Below are 24,172 nucleotides of genomic sequence, written 5' to 3'. Positions count from 1 at the left end.
TTATTAATTATTTTGTGTGATATGACTATCTGATTTAAGGGCATAAAAATTTAAAGTTTGGTCAAGTGTTCAATATTTTCATAAATATACACATCATACCGACCCCAATTTACCACTACCATGAAGTACAATATGTCATGAAAAAACAAACTCAGAATTAATGGAATCCCTTGAAGCATTCCAGAGTTATTACCACATAAAGTGGCACTGGTCAGATTTAAAAAAAATGTGGCCTGGTCATTAAGGTCAAAATTTGCTCCATCACTAAGGGGTTAATTACTTCCTTCTGTTTTAGGGTGGCAGCATTTTCACTATCATAACCCGAACTGAAAGTACAAAACTCCAGACTCTGGGAACCTGCCCTGAGGTGAGTGCTTTGTTGACCATAGTGAATGTGTATGTATATGTATAGAAGGAAAAAGTGTTTATTTCTGTTTCTGTTGAAGATTATGGCTTACAGCCAATGAAAACCCAAAAGTCATTATCTCAGTAAATTATAATAATTAACAAAAAACACCTGCAAAGGCTTCCTAAGCATTTAAAAATGTCTCTTAGTCTGTATTCATAGTATTCATAGTCAAGACCAAAGTCAGCGCAGCCGTCTACTAGGAAAGTTTAGAGCACTTCATGCTTCCCTCTGAACACAAGCTTTTTGGAGATGGAAATTTCATTCTCCAGCAGACTTGGCACCTGTCCATACTGCCAAAAGTACCACTTCTTGGTTTAAAAACAACAGTATCACTGTGCTTGATTGGCCAGAAAACTCGCCTGGCCTTAACCCCATATAGAATCTATGGGGTGTTGTCAAGAGGGAGATGAGAGACACCAGACCCAACAATGCAGAAGAGCTGAAAGCTGCTATGAAAGCAACCTGGGCTTCCATAACACCTCAGCAGTGCCACAGGCTGATTGCCTCCATGCCACGCCCCATTGATATAAATCAAGGCAGCACCAGTAAAAAAAGAGAGGAATAAACCAATCCTCCAAGATACATGCAAAAATGAAGGCAGCACTCCAAAAATGGAAAATTAGAAAAATTGAATAGCCCATAGTGACTGCACCATTTCGGTCCAACTGAGAATCTTTCTAAAGTTATTTTGTAACTCACAATAGTTGCTTAAAGGGAACCTATCAGCAGGATTGTGCACAGTAACCTACAGACAGTGTCAGGACGTGCCGTTATGCTGATTAAAATGATACCTGGGTTGATGAAATCCGTCTTGTGGTTGTTTTTTAATCTTTATTTTCAGTTTTTAGTTAATGATGTGCCTGTGCTTCAGGGCGGGCCTGGAGTGGGGGACTGTGGTGCTCTGATTAGGTATTCATAATGCAGACTGCTGACAGGTCACTGATCCCTCAGTGACCTGCCCCCTACTTTGCATAATGAATACCTGTACATACTGAAGAAAAAAAAACACAAGCAGCTTGGTTTGTCTGTCTCTCCATTCTTCCTCCAGACTCTGGGACCTTGATTTCCAAGCTCTAGTGTGAAGTATTCACAATCAATGATGGTTTCAGGAGGCATGTCATTTGCTGGTGTAGGTCCACTATGTTTTATCTGTCCACACTGCCAAAAGTACCAATACCTGGTTTAAAAACAACAGTGTCACTGTGCTTGATTGGCCAGCAAACTTGTCTGACCTTAACCCCATAGAGAATCTATGAGGTATTGTCAAGAGGAAGATGAGAGACACCAGAACCAACAATGCAGACGAGCTGAAGGCTGCTATCAAAGCAACTTGGGCTTCCATAACACCTCAGCAGTGCCACAGACTGATTGCCTCTATGCCACGCTGTACTGCTGCAGTAATTGATGCAAAATGAGCCCCGATCAAGTATTGAGTGCATTTACTGAACATACATTTCAGTAGGCCAACATTTCGGACTTTAAAACCATTTTTTCAAGCTGTTATAAAGTATTCTAATTTACTGAGATAATGACCTTTGGGTTTTCATTGGCTGTAAGCCATAATCATCAACATTAACAGAAATAAACACTTGAAATAGATCACTCTGTTTGTATTGACTCTAATATACGAGTTTCACTTTTTGTAATGAAGAACTGAAATAAATTAAGTTTTTGATGATATTCTAATTTTGTGAGATGCACCTGTATGTCTGTACAAAAGTTTTAGGCAAAAATGTAAAGAAAACAAGAATGTAATGATTTAGAAATCTCTTAGGCTGCTTTCACACATCAGTTTTTGCCATCAGGCACAATCCGTCAAATGTTGAAAAAAACGTATCCTTCACAGATTGTGAAAAACTGATGCGATGGATCCGTTTTTTCAATGGATCTGACTAGCTGATCCAGCTAATTGGATCCTAAAAAAATTGGAACATGCTCAGTTAAAAAAAAGGGAATCCGTCGCCGGATTCCGTCATTTGACGGATCCGGCTCGATAGGGTTCGAATGCAGCAAAAGACGGACGGCGATGGATCCATTGCTGTCCGTTTTTTCAACGGACACAAAAAATGTTACTATGTCCATTTTTTCCGGCAGCTGGAAAACCAATTTTCGACGGATCCTGCAAAAAACAGATGAAACGTGAGACCATCCGCCACAACCCATCGCTAATACAAGTCTATACGAAAAAAAATGGATCCGGCGGCAACTTTTGCCGGATTCTTTTTTTTTTTTTTCAAAATTCGCCGGATTGTGACTGACAGCAAAAAACTGATGTGTGAAAGCAGCCTGATAGCCATATTTTATTTATTCACAGTACAACAGAGAACAGAAAATGAAAGACATTTTCCATTTCTTTTTTTAAAAAATAGACTAATTTAGAAATTGATGACAGTAACACATCTAATAATAAGTTTGGACAAGACCATGTCTACCATTGTGTAGCATTCCCTCTTCTTTTTTTACAGTAGTCTGTAAATGTCTGAAGTGAGGAGATCAATTGCTGGAGTTTTGGCAAAATAATGTTATCTCATTCTTATCTGATGTAGGATTCTAGATACACAACAGTCCTGGGTTGTCTCTGATGTTTTTTTCATTTGAAAAGCACCAAATGATTTCTATTGGTGAAAGGTCTGGACTGCAGGCTATCAGTTCATCACACAAACTCTTCTGAGAAGCCATAAGGTTGTGATGGATGTAGTTTAGTATTGCTTGCTGAAATATGCAAGGAATTCCATGAAATAGATGTTGCCTGGATTGGAGCATATCTTGTTCTAAAATCTCTAGAACATGTTTAAAAAATATTTAGAATTGAGAGTCCTCAGTGGTTGATACCTTTTAATGGCTAAAGGTACCGTCACACTAGGCGATATCGCCAGCAATCCGTGACGTTGCAGCGACCTGGATGGCGATATCGCTGTATTTGACACGCAGCAGCGATCTGGATCCCGCTGTGAAATTGCTGGTCGCTGCTAGAAGGTCTGCACATTATTTGGTCGCTAGGTCGCCGTGTATCGCCGTGTTTGACAGCAAAAGCGACGATACCAGCGATATTTTACACTGGTAACCAGGGTAAACATCGGGTTACTAAGCGCAGGGCCGCGCTTAGTAACCCGATGTTTACCCTGGTTACCAGCGTAAAAGTTAAAAAAACAAACAGTACATACTCACCTGCGCGTCCCCCAGCCTCTGCTTCCTGACACTGACTGAGCGCCGGCCCTAAACTGAAAGTGAAAGCAACAGCGGTGACGTCACCGCTCTGCTGTTAGGGCCGGAGCTCAGTCAGCGTCAGGATGCAGAGGCTGGGGGACGCGCAGGTGAGCATGTACTGTTTGTTTTTTTAACTTTTACGCTGGTAACCAGGGTAAACATCGGGTTACTAAGCGCGGCCCTGCGCTTAGCAACCCGATGTTTACCCTGGTTACCCGGGGACCTCGGCATCGCTGGTCGCTGGAGAGCGGTCTGTGTGACAGCTCTCCAGCGACCACACAGCGACGCTGCAGCGATCGGCATTGCTGTCGCTATCGCTGCAGCGTCGCTTAGTGTGACGGTACCTTAACTGAAAAGATGGTATCAAATTGCAAGCTTACGAGACTACACAGGTCTCTTCATCAGGCATAGACTAAAAAAAATTCTGGAGAATCACATTTATGCACAACACAGCACAGAAAAAAAATAAAAATAAACATAGATAAGACAGGTGACATGAAGCAGAATTACCATGAGTGATAAACAGTTATGTCCATAAATATTGGACCAGTTCTTAGATAAGGAATGTTTTATTGTCCTCTGATTGGGGTCTGGTTCTGTTGTGATGACCCCACATGGTCTGAGGGGCAAATTCCTTAGTTCCTTAGTTCCTTAGTTGATGTAAAAAGACATAAATCCATGCAACACATTCATTCCTGCACTAAGAGTGTCAAAGATCATCATCAGCTTATATTCCCAAACTCTTCTGTCTTTTTGAGATTTGAAGTTACCTTTTAATACAAGTAATTTCATGTCCATAATGTTATGATTGGGGAGACAAAAATGTATTGCCACAGGTAGATCCATTCTTCTTTCTCTTATTGTATGGCGATGAGAGTTCATTCTTGTTCTCAGTTTCTGCCCTGTCTCCGATACAAACAGAACCCCAGTTGGACATTTAGTACAAATAATTAGGTACACCACATTAGAAGTGACGCAGCTGAAAGTACCTGGGTTCTTGTAGTCCTGATGTGAATTAGGGAACTTTATCTTGTCCGTGGTCATTATAAATGGACACGTTTTACATTTTTTCTGATTGCAAGGAGGTTCCTGCAGCAGTTGGAGAGGACAGGGAGCTTCTGACAATGATACTTCTTAGATTTGGGGGCTGCCTAAAACACAGTAGTGGTCGGCTTAGAAAGACCTTTTTGAATCAGGGCTACCATCCAAGAACAATTGAAAACCAGATTACAAGAGCCACCAGAATATCAAGGAATCACCTGTTACATTACAAAACTAAAGAAGAAAACAACCGGGTGCCTCTAGTGGTCACCTACAATCCAAATCTGGAGGTGCCAAGGGGAGCTGCATGGAAATTACAACCTTTACTACAAAAAGATGCCCGCTTACAATTCATTTTACCAGACCCCCACCCCCCCCCCACTACTGTGTTTTAGGCAGCTCACAAATCTAAGAAGTATCATTGTCAGAAGCTCCCTGTCCTCTCCATCAGCTGCAGGAACCTTTCCTTACAATCAGAAAAACTGTAAAACGTCCATTTATAATGACCACGGACAAGATAAAGATCCCCAATTCACATCAGGACTACAAGATACCAGGTACTTTCAGCTGTGTCACTTCCAATGTGGTGTACCTAATCATTTGTACTAAAAGGCCAACTGGGGGTCTGTATGTAGGGGAGACAGGGCAGAAACTGAGAACAAGAATGAACTCTCATCGCCATACAATAAGAGAAAAAAGAATGAATCTACCTGTGGCAATACATTTTTTTGTCTCCCCAATCATAACATTATGGACATGAAATCACTTGTATTAAAAGGTAACTTCAAATCTCAAAGAGACAGAAGAGTTTGGGAATATAAGCTGATGACGACCTTTGACACTCTTAGTGCAGGAATGAATGTGTCGCATGGATTTATGTCTTTTTGCCTCAACTAAGTAACTAAGGCAATTGCCCCTCAGACCATGTGGGGTCATCACAACAGAACCAGACCCCAATCAGAGGACAATAAAACATTCCTTATCTAAGAACTGGTCCAATATTTATGGACATAACTGTCTATCACTCATGGTAATTCTGCTTCATGTCACCTGTCTTATCTGTGTTTTTTTGTTGTTTTTTCTGTGATGTGTTGTGCATAAATGTGATTCTCCAGAATTTCTTTTAGTCTATGCCTAATGAAGAGACCTGAGTAGTCTCGAAAGCTTGCAATTTGTTACCATCTTTTCAGTTAGCCATTAAAAGGTATCAACCACTGAGGACTCTCAATTCTAAATATTTTTCTATCCACTGGCTAACACGGTACCAAGATATATATCTTTCCTGTAGAACATGCTCAGCATTTATAGTCCCTTTCCAGATGTCTAAGCTGCTCATGCCATAGGCACTAGTCCACCTCCATACCATGAGGGATGGAGGCTTTTGAGCTGTCTGCTAATAACGAGCTGGATAGTCTCTCTCCTCTTGAGTTCACAGCATACGGGATCTGTGGTTTGCATAAAGAATTTACAATTTTTATTCATTCAACCACAGAACAATTTTCAGTTTTACCTCAGTCCATTTTTAATGAACGTTTGCCAAGAGAAGCCGTCAGCATTTCTGGATTGCATTGATATATGGCTTTTTGCAAGATAGAGCTTTGAGTTGCATTTCTGGATTGCACAGCAAACTGTGTTCACAGAATGATTTCTGTATGTATTCCTGAGACCATGCAGTGATTTGCATGACCACACAATGCCTGTTTGTTATTAGTGCCAATTGAGAGCCCATATATATCATCAGCTTCCTGCAGCGGCTGGGCGATCACATGTTCCCACTATTAAAGAGAATGAATATTCACTGCTTCCCACACCCATAGTCCCTCCCATCTATTGGCGCTGGCTTCAGTGCATAGAGGTGGAAGGGATTATCAGCATGGGGAGCAGTTATCTTTCATTAACAGCGGGCACAGTGGGTAGCCCCAGCAGCTGGCTCCTGCCTCCTGTGACCCTCTCTTCCGCTGCTGCTGCTCCCCCACCACACCATCCACAGCCACAGGAGGTACGTCTAGACTATAAGACACACCACCCATTTTCTTCAAAATTTCTGGAGGAAAAAAGTGCATCTTATAGTCTGAAAATTACGGCAGTTGAAAATTGACTCTCATCGGTACCACTTACTTTTCCAGCTTTTTTTAAGAATGCTCCAAGTTTTTGGAGATGTGTTGATGCCATAACGATTTAAAAGAGATATTTTTTCCAAATGAAATGGGAAAATGTTTAACTTTCACTTTCTGATCTGTGTTCTACGAAAAAATATGGCTATAAGAGATTTCCAAATCATTGCATTTTTGTTTTGTTCACATTTATACACAGCGTCACAACTCTAGTAATTATTGTTCTGTTAAGAATGAAGAGTAATTTTATATATTTTTTAAATTACAGAACAATGAAATGTATTTCTGAAGCATAAATTAGTTATGCCATCCCAATACTTAAAAATAGTACATTTAAGTGTCAACGAGGCCTTCATGAAACGATTACAACTGTTAAATCCATATAGACTTCAAGCTTTCAAATACAACTATGCAAAAAGAGTAATTTTGCAAGATTGCCCAATTCAAAGATTTGGCAGTCTGTAGAACATCATGGGCAGATTTGCAGATAATTTCTTAAAAGTCAGAAAAAGTTAATTCCCAATCAATTTAATTAATTATTTCAATGTATGCTGGTTAATAGTGCAACAATTCATTAACTGGTAAAACTCAAATTGTATATCACCGATGATATGGTTTTTATGCAGTACTGTGCAAAAGTTTTAGAAAGGTGTGGAAAAAATGCTGCAAAGTAAGAATGCTTTTAAAAATAGAAGCGTTAATAGTTTATTTATCAGTTAACAAAATGCAAAGTGAATGAACAAAAGAAAAATCTTGATCAAATCATTATTTGTTGTGATCATGCTTTGCCTTCAAAATGGCATCAAACCATAAATTCTTCTATACACGCCTGCACACATTTTTTTTAAACAAACTTGGCACGGAAGCTGTTCCAAACATCTAGGAGAACTAACCACAAATCCTATGTGGGTGTAGGCTTGTGTAAATCTTTCTGTCTCTTCATGTAATTCCAGGCAGACTCAATGATGTTGAGATCAGAGCTCTATGGGGACCATGTCATTACTTTTAGGATTCCTTTTTTTAACACTAAATATAGTTCTTAATCACATTGTCTGTTTGTTTAGGGTTGTTGTCTTGCTGCAGAATACATTTGGAGCCAATCAGATGTCTTTCTTATGTTATTCCATGATGGATAAGTAACTGCTAGTATTTCCAAACATTGAGGACACCCATAGTCCTGACTAAATCATCAAATCCATTTGCTGAAATGCATCTCCAAATCTGCAAGGAACCTCCACCATGTTTCACGGTTCCCTACAGGCACTCATTATTATACCACTCTAGCCAAATTTTTCCAATTTTGACTCAACAGTCCAGAGGACCTGCTGCCATTTATCTGCACCCAATTTCCTATGTTTTTGTGCATAGTTGAGTCACTTGTCCTTGTCCATTTTGATGGTATGGTTTTTGACTGCAGTTCTTCAATAAAGACCACTTCTGGCCAGGCATTTGTGAACACTAAATGGTCTGCAATCTTCAGTGTTGACCATTTCCTGGTGCCCTCATTGCTGAGAAATGCATCCAGATACTTGTCCATCATGCAATATCATTAGGGAGGCTTCTGATTGGTCCAAATTTATTCTGCAGCAGAAAAACAACCCTAAATATACAACCAATGTCATTAAGAACTATGTTCAGCATAGAGAAGAGGAAGGAGTCTTCAAAATGATAAAAAGACCCTACCACCCAAAGCCCTAATCTGAACATCATCAAATTAGAAGAGAAGGATGGCACTTCTTTGATAAATAGGTGCACGAATAGGGTCCCAAGCCTTACCATAAAAAAAAATAGTGGAATACGGCACTCTAAAAGATTAATTTTTATTGAAATCAAGAAATAGTGTATAAATCTCAAATAGAAGCCCCCGTGTTCATGAACCTAAAGTTGACATGACATGAACCGGCAACCATTTCGATGGATGTCACAATTGCACCACTGCACCAGGCATTTGAAATTTATACAGCTGAAGTCTAATTTCTATGCATTTATGAAGTTATATGTCACTAGTGTTTTTCTTAGAAAGGTTGATTAGACCAAAACATCAAAACTTTTATACACTATTCCTTGATTTCAATAAAAATCCATCATTTAAAGTTCTGGATTCCACTAATTTCAGAATATCCTCAAGTTTGTGCGGGATTACTGGAAAAGAATGAAGGCTTTGCACAAGCATACATCCTCAGAAGATCTGTGGTTAGATCTTTCAAAAACTGTGTACAAGTGTACCTAGAATAATTAATACTGTTTTGAAGGCAAAGGATGGTCGCACCAAATATTGATTTGATATACTGCATATGTAGGTTTCTCCTTTGTTCATTTACTTTGCATTTTGTTACTCAATAAAAATTAACTATTTACACCTCTATATTTGAAAGCATTCTTTCTCTGCAGCATTTTTGCCACACTTGCCTAAAACATTTGCACAGTTTTGGATATATTTATCTTTTTTCCCCAGAGTAAGAGTGTAATTGATGCTCGCTGCGTCTCAGCTAAAGACTGTAAATATGGAGCGATGCATGTGCTTGGTCATGGTAAGTCTCCTGATACTACTAGTCTTCACTACATCTTTACTGTCACTTAAGGACAATATAGACATATTTTGGTTGCGATCTGTGACAGTGCATAAACAGAAATCAAGGCCCTAATTATATTTTGACTACTGTAACTCTGTATTTCTGGAGTTTAACAATACTGGCTGTCAGACCTAAAGGGGTTGTCCAAGCCTGTTTTAGTTTTCTATGGGCCTAAAAATGAACAAGCAGGTAGTTGCTAACATAGGTAACTGCCTGATCCACATGGCACCCGATCAAATCAGTCACTGACCCCTCCTGCCAGCGAATCAGCTGTTCTATGTCAACAGGGCAGTTCTTCTTCTAGGCTGCTCTGTCAACGGGATGTGACTGCCATTGTAATACTGATTGCCAGCCAAGTCAACGCTGCCTAACTGCATTGGCAGTCACGCCCCATCAGCAGAGCAGAGCGAAAGAGAAGCCACTGCTCTCTCGACCTGACATCAACAGAAGTAGTTAGAAACTACTTGTCTGTTAGTACTGGATAACCAATTAATCCAGTGTGAATGACTTTAATAATGTCTTTGCTTTCTGTTTCTCATTACACTACTTATACGTACCTGTTTATTGCAGAAATAAATGCTACTAATCTACAAATCTCCATGTGGCTGCACCATCATACACCTCCATTCACCAGTGCATCATCCTAGTTCTGTCTGTACATGCAATTTTCTGTGGTACTCACTGCCCTGGACCATTGCACCTATTCCTAACATTCCAAGTTTTCAGCATTCCTTATAAACTCACTTTAAAGGGAACCTGTAACCCCCAAAATCGAAGGTGAGCAAAGCCCACAAGCATCAGGGGCTTATCTACAGCATTCTGTAATGGTGTAGATAAGCCCCCGATGTATCCTGAAAGATGAGAAAAAGAGGTTAGATTATACTCACCCAAGAGGCTCGGCGCCTGCGCACTGCAGTACTTTGCTCTGCCTTCAACAGGGTAGACAAAGTACACCTGCACCGGAGCCGCGGCATAACTACAAGAAGAGGATGTCATTGTAAGAAGATGGGAGGCCCCGGACCGCGACACCCATCGGACCAGAACCGGATCGGGACCGCCCCTGGGTGAGTATAATCTAACCTCTTTTTCTCATCTTTCAGGTAACATCGGTGGCATATCTACAGCATTACAGAATGCTGTAGATAAGCCCCTGATGCTGGTGGGCTTAGCGCACCTTCGATTTTGGGGGTGACAGGTTCCCTTTAAGGAGCCATTTGTGGTATAAACAGAATCTATAGCAATTTTTTTAAATCAAATAATTTTTCTTGAAAAACTCCAAATACAAATTTTCCATATTTCAAATAACATAAATAACATAATTCCATAGTATAAAAGATAAGCAAAGTATTTTAACTTCAATTCCCTAACCCACCCTAAACCCAAATCCCAAGATTCCAGAAAGGACCATTTTCATTTTCAGAACAGTTCTAGAATAACAGAGTACCAAATTTGTAGTAAAAAGAAGACTATTAAGGGACAGCATCCTAAATATTCTATCTGTAATTAGAAGATTTGTGGGCAGCCCTGAAGTACCCAACCAAGGACTCCATAACTTTTCAAATTTGCAAATCGAGTTATGTTTATGATAGACTCCTCTTTCCAACCAGATTATATTATTTATCTTTTGTTGTAGTTCTCCAATAGATAGAGATTCTGTGTCTAGCCAATGAAATGCAAGAAGTTTACATGCTTGAAATAAGATTTAAGAGATGACTATAAATGGGGGCAAGTCAAGATCCACTCCATCTTGAAATAATCCCAATATACATATACAAGGATCTGTTAACAATTTCACTCCATACACCCTTTCCATGAAGGAGATGACCACATTCCAAAATGGGCCTATCTGTCTACATTCCCACAGCATATTGTGAGTCAGCGACCGGTGTTATTTGTGAGGGTCGCTATGTGTCTGCCAGGATGCGCTCAGAAGCGTATTAGACCCGCTGGAGTGCCTTGTGGTCACAGCATGATCCCTGACTGCAGGAAGGTAGTGGGGCTGGTCTAATTCCTCCTGGCCGGATCTTACAAGTGGCCCATGGCCACAGATTCCAGTTTAGAAAAAACCCTGCAGGAAGGGTTTGTGTGTGTCAGTTTGGAATGTGCAACTTGCGGAGCAAGATGGCTCTGCAAAAGCTCAGCCTGTGTAAGTTAACACATAGCTAGCAGAGCGAACTCATGGCAACTCGCAGCGTGATACGGTGGTGCTGTTGCCCTCGGCATCCAGACTCCCATGGACTGTTTTGTTTCCCGGCTGCGATCCGGAGGATACCATATGCTGTACACTGTGTGAGTGTGGACATTAAAAACACGCTTGCTGTGAATTTTTCCTGTGGTCACTGTCTGTCACACTGAACCAACCCCACTGCTCTACAATATGCATAAAATGTGCTTCATCAATCCCACAGCTAGGGCATTTTTCTTCATGATGATATTCTATTTTGTGTAAAATGCTTGGAGTTTTGTATACTCTGTGAATTAAATACAGTTGAGAGAGCCATCGGGCCTCACAGGGAGATAATTTAGAAACAGTTTCCAGAATCTCTCTCCATTGCTCCATCGATAGGCCTACATCTGCCTCCCATTTATCTTTAAAAGCCAGGGGGTGATTAACCAGTTGGGATGACATTAGGCACTTATATGTGGTAGACATTAGACCCTTTGTATGACCTGTAGAAGCAATAGTATCTATTAGGGGATTATGTTGTATGCTAAGATCCATCAGACCTGATTGAGTTAAAAGAGTATGTCAGTTTTGTAAAAAATGTATTGAATTCCTCTTGGAGCTGTTGAAAACTTTTAAGGACAGAGTTTGTAAATAATTGTTCTATCAACCAGATGCATTTTTTGCTCCTAATCAGGTGTGTATTTGGTAAATCCCTTAATACCCATAAGTTTCTTTCCTCTGTCCCACACTTTATACATTAATGCCCATTTCATCTCTACTTCACCATCCATGTAGGTGTTGTAAGGGATGCAATAAAATACAGCCATGTATCTGAAATAGCCGGTCCACCCTTCCCCTCATTACGTTGGAGAGTTTGTAGTTTTATTCGAGCTGTTTATGCCATATTAATTCCCTGAACATGGTTTGTACTTTATGAAATATGGGGGAGGAAGCCAACAAGGAGCGTTATGTAGCATATATAAAAATTGTGGCATAAGGATCATCTTGATAAGATTTCCTCTACCTATAGCTGATAGCGGGAGTTTGGACCATGCATTCACCTAAGTTCTAAATTTATCTAACAAAGAGTCTACATTTAATGTTCCATATTCTTTAGGCTTAGTACTGACAGTTATTCCCAAGTATTTAAACTTGTCTACAAATTGTAACTGAGCTCGTTCTACTATTGAAGCATGGGGCATAAGATCTACTGGCATCAGGCGAGATTTATTCCAATTAATTGATAAATCTGACACCTTTCAAAGTCTGTTATGACTTACATTATTGATTGAGAATATTACGTTATCTATAAAAAGCAGCATATCATCTGCATAGAGACTCACTCACTCCACTATTTCTCAACATTTAAACACTGTAAAATCTATTAACTCTCTTAAGCGACACACCAAGGGTTTAATGGCAAAGGCAAAGAGAAAGGGTGACAATGGACACACCTTTCTGGTGCCCATCTGTAATTTAAAAGATTCAGAGAGTTGGCCATTCACTCGCATTTTAGCAACTGGGGAGTGGTATAACAGCTGGGTAAAAGCAATGTGGTAAGGACCAAAACCCATGTTTTTCCTAACAGTCCATAGGTAAAAATCAAAAGCACAGAATATGAACGGCACTAGGTGTTAACGCAGCAGGTGGTGTAACTGCAGCCCGAGGATTCCACTGCAAGACTCCTATAGCATGTATATAGTCTGCAATGTTCGGGTGGTGCTCAGCATAAAAAGCAGTGAATAAATGTCAAAGAAAAAAAGAGGAAATGCGGCACTCACCCAGATGAATTGCGAATCAAAGTCCTTTATTCATCATAACATGACAACGGACATAGCAAGGAGAGGTGGCTGGGAGAGATCAGCGGTGCGGGGAGAAAGAACAGGAAAGTCCATAGGTAACTCCATTCTACGTTGTCAAAGGCTTTGGTAGCGGCCAAGGACGTAGACACCCTTATGAGAATCTATAGCAATTACATAACCTTACATGGGCAGAAATATTTTCTCTTCATGCTGTCTTCAGCTAGTTACCTTTGCCCCATCTCTGCATTTTATATCTCTGGTTCCCCAAATACTGGCTGGGAAATGGGTTCATGCAGCTTTAATTGTTTTCCCATGCAGCAGCAATAGTATAGGAGTAAACCCGCAGCGGAAACCGCAAAACAAACCGCGATAAATCTGCAGGGATAACCGCAGCAGTTTTGCCCTGCCGATTTATCAAATCTGCTGCGGGAGAACCCGCAGAGGACCCTCCCTACGTGTGCACATAGCCTTAGGGTTGGAGTTGGGTTGTTTTATTAAAAAAAGTAAAAAAAAAATGATGATATGATGGCTAGTGTTGAGCGCAAGTACTCACTATTTGAGTATGCACAAAGTATTGTGGAGTCCCAAATTTTTTGGGGTGTTTAAACATGCGGGGCAGGGATGCGGGGCATATCTGAAACTGCAGTACCGAACACTTGCGCTCAACACTAATGACAACATACTCGATATGACAACCTATTGTTATCAGATACTGTGTCGCACATGTGGGGTCCCAATGTTCACCATACTCCTGGATAAAATCCTTCAGGGGTTTGGTTTCCAAAATGGGGTCACTTGTGGAATGTTTACACTGTTTAGGCACATCAGGGGCTCTCCAAACGCAACATGGCGTGAGCTAATTATTCCACCAAATGTTACATTCAAAAAGTCAAATGGCACTCCTTCCCTTCCAGGCTCTGCCGTGTGACCCAAATAGTAGATCTCCCCCACAAATAAGGTTTCAGCGTACTCAGGAGAAATTGCACAACAAATTTGGGGAGCCATTTTCTTTTGTCACCCCTGTGAAAATAAAAAAATCTTGAGTCTAAAGTAAATTTTTTGTGAAAAAATGAAATGTTCATTTTTTTTCCTTCCACATGGCTTCATTTCATGTGAAGCACCTGAAGGGTTAATAAACTTATAGAATTAGGTTTTGATCATCTTGAGGGGTGAAGTTTTTAGAATGGTGTCACTTCTAGGTAATTTCTGTCATATAGGCCCCTCAAAGTCACTTCAAATGAGATGCTATTCCTAAAAAAAATGGTTTGCAAATATTGTTGGAAAAATGAGAAATCCCTGGTAAACTTTTAACCCTTCTAATTTCCTAACCCCAAAAAAATTGCTGATGTCAAGTAGGCATATGGGAAATGTTTTTTTATTAACGATGTTGTGTTTGATAACTATCTGATTTAAAGGCATAAAAATTAAAAGTTTGAAAATTGTAAATATTTTTAAATTTTTGCTAAATTTTCATTTTTTTCACAAACACAAATCATATTGAAGAAATTTTACCACTATCATGAAGTTCAATATGTCACAAAAAAATATTTTCAGGATCAGTGGGATATGTTGAAGCGTTCCAGAGTTATAACCTCATAAAGTGACAGTGGTCAGAATTGCAAAATTTGGCATAACAATTAAATGTTTGAAATTTGTGAAATTTTCCAACTTTTTGCCAAATTTCCATTTTTTTCACAAATGAACGCAAGTCATAACTAAGAAATTTTACCACTATCATGAAGTACAATATGTCACGAAAAAAAAATATCAGAATCAGTGGGATATGTTGAAGCGTTCCAGAGTTCTAACCTCATAAAGTGACAGTGGTCAGAATTGCAAAATTTGGCCAGGTCATTAAGGTCAAAATTGGCTCGGTCATTAAGGGTTTAATTATCTGCCATTTCTCTAATTTCAGAAAGCTAAAGAATCTGTCAGCACTGCTTAAATTGAATTAATAACAACACTTTCTCTTCTTTCTCAGGATTGCAGACTGGGCGATGTGTCAATGCTACTCGCGGATCACTTAAAACTTGTGAGGTCCTTGCATGGTGTCCATTAGAAGATGAAACTGTGACTAGGTTGGTAACATTCATTAACTTATAGGATTTTTGTAACAATTTTTTTTTTTAACTGTTCCTGATATCCATCATACATATGTGATAGAAGTCAAATGGAGCACCGTGTGTCCCAACTGTGTTATAGAGTTGTAAGTCCCCTGCAATTACTGGGTGGCTGGGATCACAGGTTCAAGTGTCCTAGGGTGGCTTAAAAAAAAGTTTAATACAACTTTAAAGAAAAAGTGAAAAAAAAAAATTTGTTCCAGTTACTTTGCCCCAAGAAAAATGCCACCTACAGGAAACCTCAAATACAGCCAAAGTGTCTTTGTAAATAGTTCAAGCTAATCCTCCCATATAACAAACTTGCTGCAGTCCACTGTTGTCCTTCATTAGGAGCAGGAGGATGCATTATTAGCAAAGCAGAGATTGGCCACAGGTTGATTGCTATACAGTATGTCTACTACATATCAAGTACATTGCAATCAACATTATCTTAAATCAACCCAACATGAAAGAAGAGCAGTCTAATTTGGTCAAGATTTCACCAAACTGGCAACATAGCTTCAGCTTTTCTTACCCTCTTACATCCATGACTACAAACATTTTTGGTCATCAGTAGCAGCAGCTTATTTTCCTATGCCAGCACCCAAGTGTGTCATGGCAGCACTGCTCAGTTATGTTGTATTGCCCCTTTAGACTTCATCTTTAGATGACAGGTACTAAAGGATAGCTGAGGATCACCAGAACACCACTATAAAAGAATGGAGATTTTGAGGGCTTCTTGCCTGTCTGTATGTCTCAAGTGTTGAATGGTAGATCATAGAGTTTTTATTAGAGCCACAATCTACAACGTAAAGTTTACAGGTTTACTTGCTTGGTATGGAAAACTCTACCATTTTTCTTAATCTTTGCTCTATACTTTATATATCTCCCCCCATTGTAATTCAGAAGACAAGTCTTGAGATAAATTGTTCAGTGCCAGGAAATGCAATACTTAATTTCCCTGAGGAGAGCTCAGAAATATTACTAATATCCTGGAAGCATACAATATTCTCAGAGGGTCTTTACTAGTCATTTCTCCGCTGGCTTTTATCTCCTCTTCCCACTACCCACCACATAATATAATCTACTCTGTCTTTTTTTTCTGTTCATTTATTTCTATTGTCTCTTTGTTTCTAGTGAGTCATTGCATGACTTTATCCCAAGCTTCACCATCCTCATCAAGAACAACATCCATTTTCCTCAGTTTGGATTTTCCAAGTAAGATTATTTAATCGATAGTTGTCTAGCTCACCTCCTGCTGTGCAAGAACCTTGTCCAAAATGCATGTATAAATGAAGTTCAGAGCCTTAGATTGCTCAGTGGGGTGATTCCACTGCTCTTAATGTATGCTTAAAACAATTTGTTGCTAAGCCTCAGACAGTGGAGCGAGTGGATCAGAAATGCCATATGAAAATTATTTACAGTACAACTTTGAGATTTTTAGGGCAACATATCATCAGGGAGAGCTTGTGTTTATTCTATTAACCATGTATGTCGATATCAATATCTTATCTGGTAACGGGGTAACTACAGTAAGTATAGGGATTTCAGTCTCACTTGGGCACTGGAGCTTAGGGGGCGCAAAAGGTCCCTTTGTCCGATATGAGAAGACTATTGCAATCAAAGACCTTTCATCATTTGGGGCCCTGTTAGAGATTTTGCATGGGGACCCACAAACTTAAAGTTCCATCACTGCTAACTGATTTATATAGGGGTAGTTATGTGTAATAATAATAATAATAATAAAAAATAATAAACTTAGCATGTACAGTATATGAAGAATAAATGTTAACTATATTGATTTTGTTTGAAGTTTGCAGCAAAATATGCTTTACCTGTGCCGTGAGTATGGAAACTCTGATCTTCTGATTTATTTTGTGTCTCCTAGGGGTAATATTGAAGGGGAAAATGCTTTGAAGAACTGTAATTACCACCCTATCCGCTCACCATCATGCCCAATTTTTACCATAGATTTTATCGTAAAAGAGGCTGGTATTAACTTCACTGAAATTGCATATAAGGTCAGTTTATATTTCAGCAAGAAAACTAATGGCAAAGAAATAAAAAAATAAAAAGGACAGAATACAGTGGTCTTCAGGAAATTCAGCTGGTCATAGTTTATGGGTCACAGTGGGCAATAGGTTGGAGTTCCAATCGAACATATTGGGGACATTCGGAGGAAGGTGGGTACCCTCATTGAGAAATGTGGTTGGCTCATGGAGGAGATGATTGAATGTTAAAATTTCAAGGAATTAGATTGTCCCCAAGGGGTGGAAATCATGATAACAAGATTTTACATAAAGAAACCCAGTGAATATTGTGCTTAAAGCAGTAACCCCTTTAGGTCTTAATTAATCTATTTCTTTTACTCCTTTTACTGAAAAAGTCTAATTCCCTTTTGTAAATACAGAATGATATTTTAGGATTGTTAGATAGTAGGATTAATGTAGGTGCTGATTGAGAATGATTTTCACATTAGCCCAAGATAATAGAGAGGACTTCTAGGGATATTGAACCCATAATACATTAAGATTTATTTGAAGATACTATAAGGAGGGGAGACTAGGACCTTAGGTATCCATGGTTTAAGACCACTGATATAGTGACAGCTAGTAGCTATTGGTCGTAACCATGTATACCTAAGATCCTGCAATGACTGCACATGAGGAAAGAGACATTACGAATCAGAAAAACTAAACTACATTTCTAATTGGAGGAATTTGCTAATATTATTACACCTACTCCATATTGGGATAGGATCTTGGAGAAGGGAATACCCCTTTAAAGCATGTTTCCAGAAATTTGTCAAACTCACTGCACACTTTAGGGATTCTCCAATGCCGGCGCCTAGTGCAGCGGATGCATGACCACAAGTATATGATTTGCATGCCGACTTGATGTGCATTCATTCAATGTAAATGTATTGAGTGAGGTCGGACACATCTAATTTAAAAGTAGGAAATGGCACATTAGCGGTCACCTGACCACCGGAGAATCCTCAAAGTGCGCTCAATGTGTGGATTCACAAGTCTGAAGTCACATAGAGTGAATGCAGACTTGTAGCCTAAGGCTGGACATCTCCATTAATGTGGAGGTAGAATTGCGCTTTAAGAAGAACAATGTTCTCCTAGTCTAGAAGGTTGAACTGCAGATGCTAAATGTTGGAATTTGCATCCGAATTGACATTTTTGAGTAAAGCATTTTATTAACCCCTTCACGATGTGGCCAATTTCCATTTTTGCGTTTCCACCCCCCCCCCCCACCTTCTTCCTAGAGCTACAACTTTTTTATTTTTCTGTCCACATAGACATATGAAGGCTTGTTTTTTGAAGGACGAGTTGCACTTTTGAATAGCACCATTTATGGCACCATTTATTTTAGCACATAATGTACTGGAAAATATTTAAAAAATTAAAAATGAGATGTACGGTGTACATTTTGTGGTAAAATTGACCTCACAGTGTGGTTCTCCTCATCAGTACAATTACAGCAATAACAAACATGTCCAGTTTTTTCTATTATTTTAGTGGTACGAAAAAAATCAGACGTTTGCCCTCCAAAATTTTTTTGGGTTGTGTTGCCAATTTTCGAGACCCGTAATATTTTTGTTTTTCATCCGATGGAGCTGGATGGATGTGATGACTTAGGCTACGTTCACATTAGCGTTAAGCTAATGTGCGTCGGGTTTGCGTCGGCGATGCAGCGGCGACGCATGCGTCATGCGCCCCTATACTTAACATGGGGGACGCATGCGTTTTTTTTGTTGCGTTGTGCGACACATGCGTCTTTTTTGCCGCAAGCGGCGGACCAAGAAAACGCAACAAGTTGCATTTTTCTTGCGTCCGATTTTCGGCAAAAACCGACGCATGCGTCGCAAAACGCAGCGTTTTTGCGTGCGTTTTGACGCGTTTTTGCGTGCGTTGTGCGTTGCGTCGCCGACGCAACGGCGCACAACGCTAGTGTGAACGTAGCCTTATTTTTTGTGAGGCAAGACGTCAACTTATTGACACCATTTTGGGATAGTTGTAACATTTTGATCACTTGTTACAGCATTTTTTTGTGGAATTGCCAAAAAAACCCATGCATCCTATATACTGCACCTTACATAAACTGCAAAAGATAGAGTACACTACATGATGAATATCACGGTTAATAAAACCATCAATATGATGTATGTCTCCTTGAGATGAGAAAAAAAAATTTGTTTGCAGCAAGGACGAACATATTGCAACGGTTTCCACAGTATTTACAACCTTTACATTTTAACTAACTTGTTCTTTTGGGGCCATTGCGGAACAGACTACGTGAATGCATGTTGCCTAGAGAATGGCCCCTCTTTGCCACAAATCTACAACGTTGAGAAATGATTTTACGAAATATATCATACTGATTTATAACAGGAAGATTTTTTTGCATGATTTTAATTATTTGGATATATTGTAATCTACACTCACCGGCCACTTTATTAGGTACACCATGCTAGTAACGGGTTGGACCCCTTTTGCCTTCAGAACTGCCTCAATTCTTCGTGGCATAGATTCAACAAGGTGCTGGAAGCATTCCTCAGAGATTTTGGTCCATATTGACATGATGGCATCACACAGTTGCCGCAGATTTGTCGGCTGCACATCCCAAAGATGCTCCATACAAGGCAGGATGGATCCATGCTTTCATGTTGTTTACGCCAAATTCTGACCCTACCATCCGAATGTCGCAGCAGAAATCGAGACTCATCAGACCAAGCAACGTTTTTCCAATCTTCTACTGTCCAATTTCGATGAGCTTGTACAAATTGTAGCCTCAGTTTCCTGTTCTTAGCTGAAAGGAGTGGTACCCGGTGTGGTCTTCTGCTGCTGTAGCCCATCTGCCTCAAAGTTCGACGCACTGTGCGTTCAGAGATGCTCTTAGGCCTACCTTGGTTGTAACGGGTGGCGATTTGAGTCACTGTTGCCTTTCTATCAGCTCGAACCAGTCTGCCCATTCTCCTCTGACCTCTGGCATCAACAAGGCATTTCCGCCCACAGAACTGCCGCTCACTGGATTTTTTTTCTTTTTCGGACCATTCTCTGTAAACCCTAGAGATGGTTGTGCGTGAAAATCCCAGTAGATCAGCAGTTTCTGAAATACTCAGACCAGCCCTTCTGGCACCAACAACCATGCCACGTTCAAAGGCACTCAAATCACCTTTCTTCCCCATACTGATGCTCGGTTTGAACTGCAGGAGATTGTCTTGACCATGTCTACATGCCTAAATGCACTGAGTTGCCGCCATGTGATTGGCTGATTAGAAATTAAGTGTTAACAAGAAGTTGGACAGGTGTACCTAATAAAGTGGCCAGTGAGTGTATAAGATGTGGAAAAAGTGGTGGGTGCAAAAAATGCAACATGATTCGATGGTGGATAAGCTGAATCTCAAGTTAAGGGTGTTATTTAAAGGGCTAGATACAAAACAAATCTGGAAAAATCCAATGTATTTCCCACCCACACCAGAAGGAGGTCATCCATATAGCGACCATACCAATTGATGTGGGTGGAAAAAGGATTAGAGGGATTGTATATAAACTTCTCCCACCAGGCCATATACAATATGGCCATGGAGGGAAAGAATCTTGTGCCCATTGGCGCACCAACTGTTTGCAAAAAAAAAGTTAATCAAGACTAAAATAATTGTGCTTTAGTAAATAATACAAAACAGTAAGCATATATTGCTTTAACTGAGCCAATTTTGACCTTAATGACCAAGCCAAATTTTACAATTCTGATCATTGTCACTTTATGAGGTTATAACTCTGGAACGCTTCAACATATCCCACTGATTCTGATATTTTTTTTTCGTGACATATTGTACTTCATGATAGTGGTAAAATTTCTTAGTTATGACTTGCGTTCATTTGTGAAAAAAATGGAAATTTGGCAAAAAGTTGGAAAATTTCACAAATTTCAAACATTTAATTGTTATGCCCTTAAATCAGAGAGATATGTCACACAAAATTGTTAATAAATAAGATTTTCCACATGTCTACTTTACATCAGTACAATTTTTGAAACATTATTTTTTTTGTTAGGAAGTTATAAGGTTAAAAGTTGACCAGCAATTTCTAATTTTTCTAACAAAATTTACAAAACCATTTTTTTAGGGACCACATCACATTTGAAATGACTTTGAGGGGTCTATATGACAGAAATACCCCAAAGTGACACCATTCTAAAAACTGCACCCCTCAACATGCTCAAAACCACATTTAGGATGTGTATTAACCCATCAGGTGCTTCACAGGAACCAAAGCAACGTGGAAGGAAAAAATAAAAAAATGAACATACAATTTTTTTCACAAAAAAATTACTTTACACCCAAACTTTTCATTTTCACAAGGATAACAGTAGGAAATAGACCACAACATTTGAATGTGCCGATACCTTATTTGTGGGAGAAATCTACTGTTTTGGTGCACGGCAAGGTTCAGAAGTGAAGTAGCACCATATGACTTTTTGAATGTAAAATTTGTTGTAATAATTAGCTGATGCACTGTTGCATTTGGAGAGCTCCTGAAGTGCCTAAACAGTGGAGACCCCCACAATTGACCCTGTTTTGGAAACCACACACCTCAACGATTTTATCCAGGGAATTAGTGAGCATTTTGAAACCACAGATACATTACAGAATTTGATAACATTAGGTCATCATATTGAATATGTCATCATTAGTGTTGATTGCAAGTGCTCGCTACTCTACTTTGCATCGGGTGCTCGGGTATGCACTAAATATCGCGTTTGCTCGAGTGGCATGCTCAAGTCCCTGCCCCACATATTTTGCGGCTGTTAGACACCAAAAAAAATATGCAGGAATCCGCGATACTCCATGCATACCCGAGCACTCGATGCAAACTCGAGTAGCGAGCACTTGCGCTCAACACTAGCCATCATATAGTCATTTTTTTACTTTTGAAAAAAAATTTTTTTAGCCATAAACCTAACACAGCCCTAACCTCAACCCTATCCACAGCCATAACCCAACGCTAACCCCAACCCTAACCCTAAGCCCAATTGCAAAGAATCTTACACAGGTTTGATTATAAATACTTGCCAACAGTTTCTATTTTATGGATCTTGTCCCATGAACTGGAGCATAAATGGGTATGATTAGGTAAACTCCACCTAAAGTAGAAGTATGCAGTCGTTTGGGCATAGTGCCTGTCATTTTTAGGGCAGAATGTAAATCTCCTGATTTATGTCAGAGAGTTGGTAAGTATGCATAGAGAAATGTTTAAACTCATGAACATCCTCTATTCTACCCAACTCCTCACCTCTCTATGGCTGAGCACAGACGAATAGATGATGGGGGGAGGGGGCAAATAGTTGGATCTAACACTTATCACCAATCCTTTAGATGGGTGATAAATGTGAATAGTGGAAAATATATTCCTGGTGAAGGTCATTGACTTGGGAAAGCTCATGATATCATTATATCATGTGGAGACTATTACCTATAAACATCCAACAAAGGGGAGCAAACAGTGTGCTTGAGATATTAGAAACTTTTCACACTCTGATTGGACACACCTTCTCATTTAAAGATTTTTCTGTATTTTCATGAATATGAAAATTGTACATTCACACTGAAGGCATCAAAACTATGAATTAACACATGTGGAATTATATACTTAACAAAAAAGTGTGAAACAACTGAAATTATGTCTTATATTCTAGGTTCTTCAAAGTAGCCACCTTTTGCTTTGATGACTGCTTTGCACACTCTTGGCATTCTCTTGATGAGCTTCAAGAGGTAGTCACCGGGAATGATCTTCCAACAATCTTGAAGGAGTTCCCAGAGATGCTTAGCACTGGTGTGCCCTTTTGCCTTCACTCTGCTGTCCAGCTCACCCAAACCATCTTGATTGGGTTCAGGTCTGGTGACTGTGGAGGCCAGGTCATCTGGCGTAGAACCCCGTCACTCTCCTTCTTGGTCAAATAGCCCTTACACAGCCTGGAGGTGTGTTTGGGGTCATTGTCCTGTTGAAAAATAAATGATGGTTCAACTAAACTCAAACCGGATGGGATAGCATGCAGCTGTAAGATTCTGTGGTAGCCATGGTGGTTCAGTATGCCTTCAATTTTGAATAAATCCCCAACAGTGTCACCAGCAAAGCACCCCCACACCATCACACCTCCATGCTTCACGGTGGGAACCAGGCATGTGGAGTCCATCCGTTCACCTTTTCTGCATCGCACAAAGACACGGTGGTTGGAACCAAAGATCTCAAATTTGGACTCATCAGACCAAAGCACAGATTTCCACTGGTCTAATGTCCATTCCTTGTGTTCTTTAGCCCAAACAAGTCTCTTCTGCTTGTTGCCTGTCCTTAGCAGTGGTTTCCTAGCAGCTATTTTACCATGAAGGCCTGCTGCACAATGTCTCCTCTTAACAGTTGTTGTAGAGATGTGTCTGCTGCTAGAACTCTGTGTGGCATTGACCTGGTCTCTAATCTGAGCTGCTGTTAACCTGTGATTTCTGAGGCTGGTGACTCGGATAAACTTATCCTCAGAAGCAGAGGTGACTCTTGGTATTCCTTTCCTGGGGCGGTCCTCATGTGAGCCAGTTTCTTTGTAGCGCTTGATGGTTTTTGCCACTGCACTTGGGGACACTTTCAAAGTTTTCCCAATTTTTCGGACTGACTGATCTTCATTTCTTAAAGTAATGATAGCCACTCATTTTTCTTTACTTAGCTGCTTTTTTCTTGCCATAATACAAATTCTAACAGT

At 39.8% G+C, this 24,172-nt stretch overlaps 1 protein-coding gene across 1 annotated transcript in view; it reads left to right on the top strand.

The window, feature by feature from the left end:
* The first annotated feature begins 298 nt into the window (after positions 1-298).
* P2RX2 (purinergic receptor P2X 2) overlaps positions 299-24,172 on the top strand; it is a 115,261-nt gene continuing 91,387 nt past the window's right edge. Inside the window, exons 1-5 of the mRNA XM_077297327.1 lie at positions 299-367; positions 9,227-9,302; positions 15,295-15,391; positions 16,550-16,630; positions 17,301-17,433. Of these exons, the coding sequence (XP_077153442.1) occupies positions 9,284-9,302; positions 15,295-15,391; positions 16,550-16,630; positions 17,301-17,433 (330 nt within the window). The 5' untranslated portion in view covers positions 299-367; positions 9,227-9,283. The remainder of the gene's footprint in view (positions 368-9,226; positions 9,303-15,294; positions 15,392-16,549; positions 16,631-17,300; positions 17,434-24,172) is intronic.

The sequence above is a fragment of the Ranitomeya variabilis genome, chromosome 1 (assembly GCF_051348905.1).
Source record: "Ranitomeya variabilis isolate aRanVar5 chromosome 1, aRanVar5.hap1, whole genome shotgun sequence".
In the NCBI taxonomy this organism is placed as follows: domain Eukaryota; kingdom Metazoa; phylum Chordata; class Amphibia; order Anura; family Dendrobatidae; genus Ranitomeya; species Ranitomeya variabilis.
Note: the sequence above shows the minus strand (reverse complement) of the source record. Positions and strands in the feature narration are given on the sequence as shown.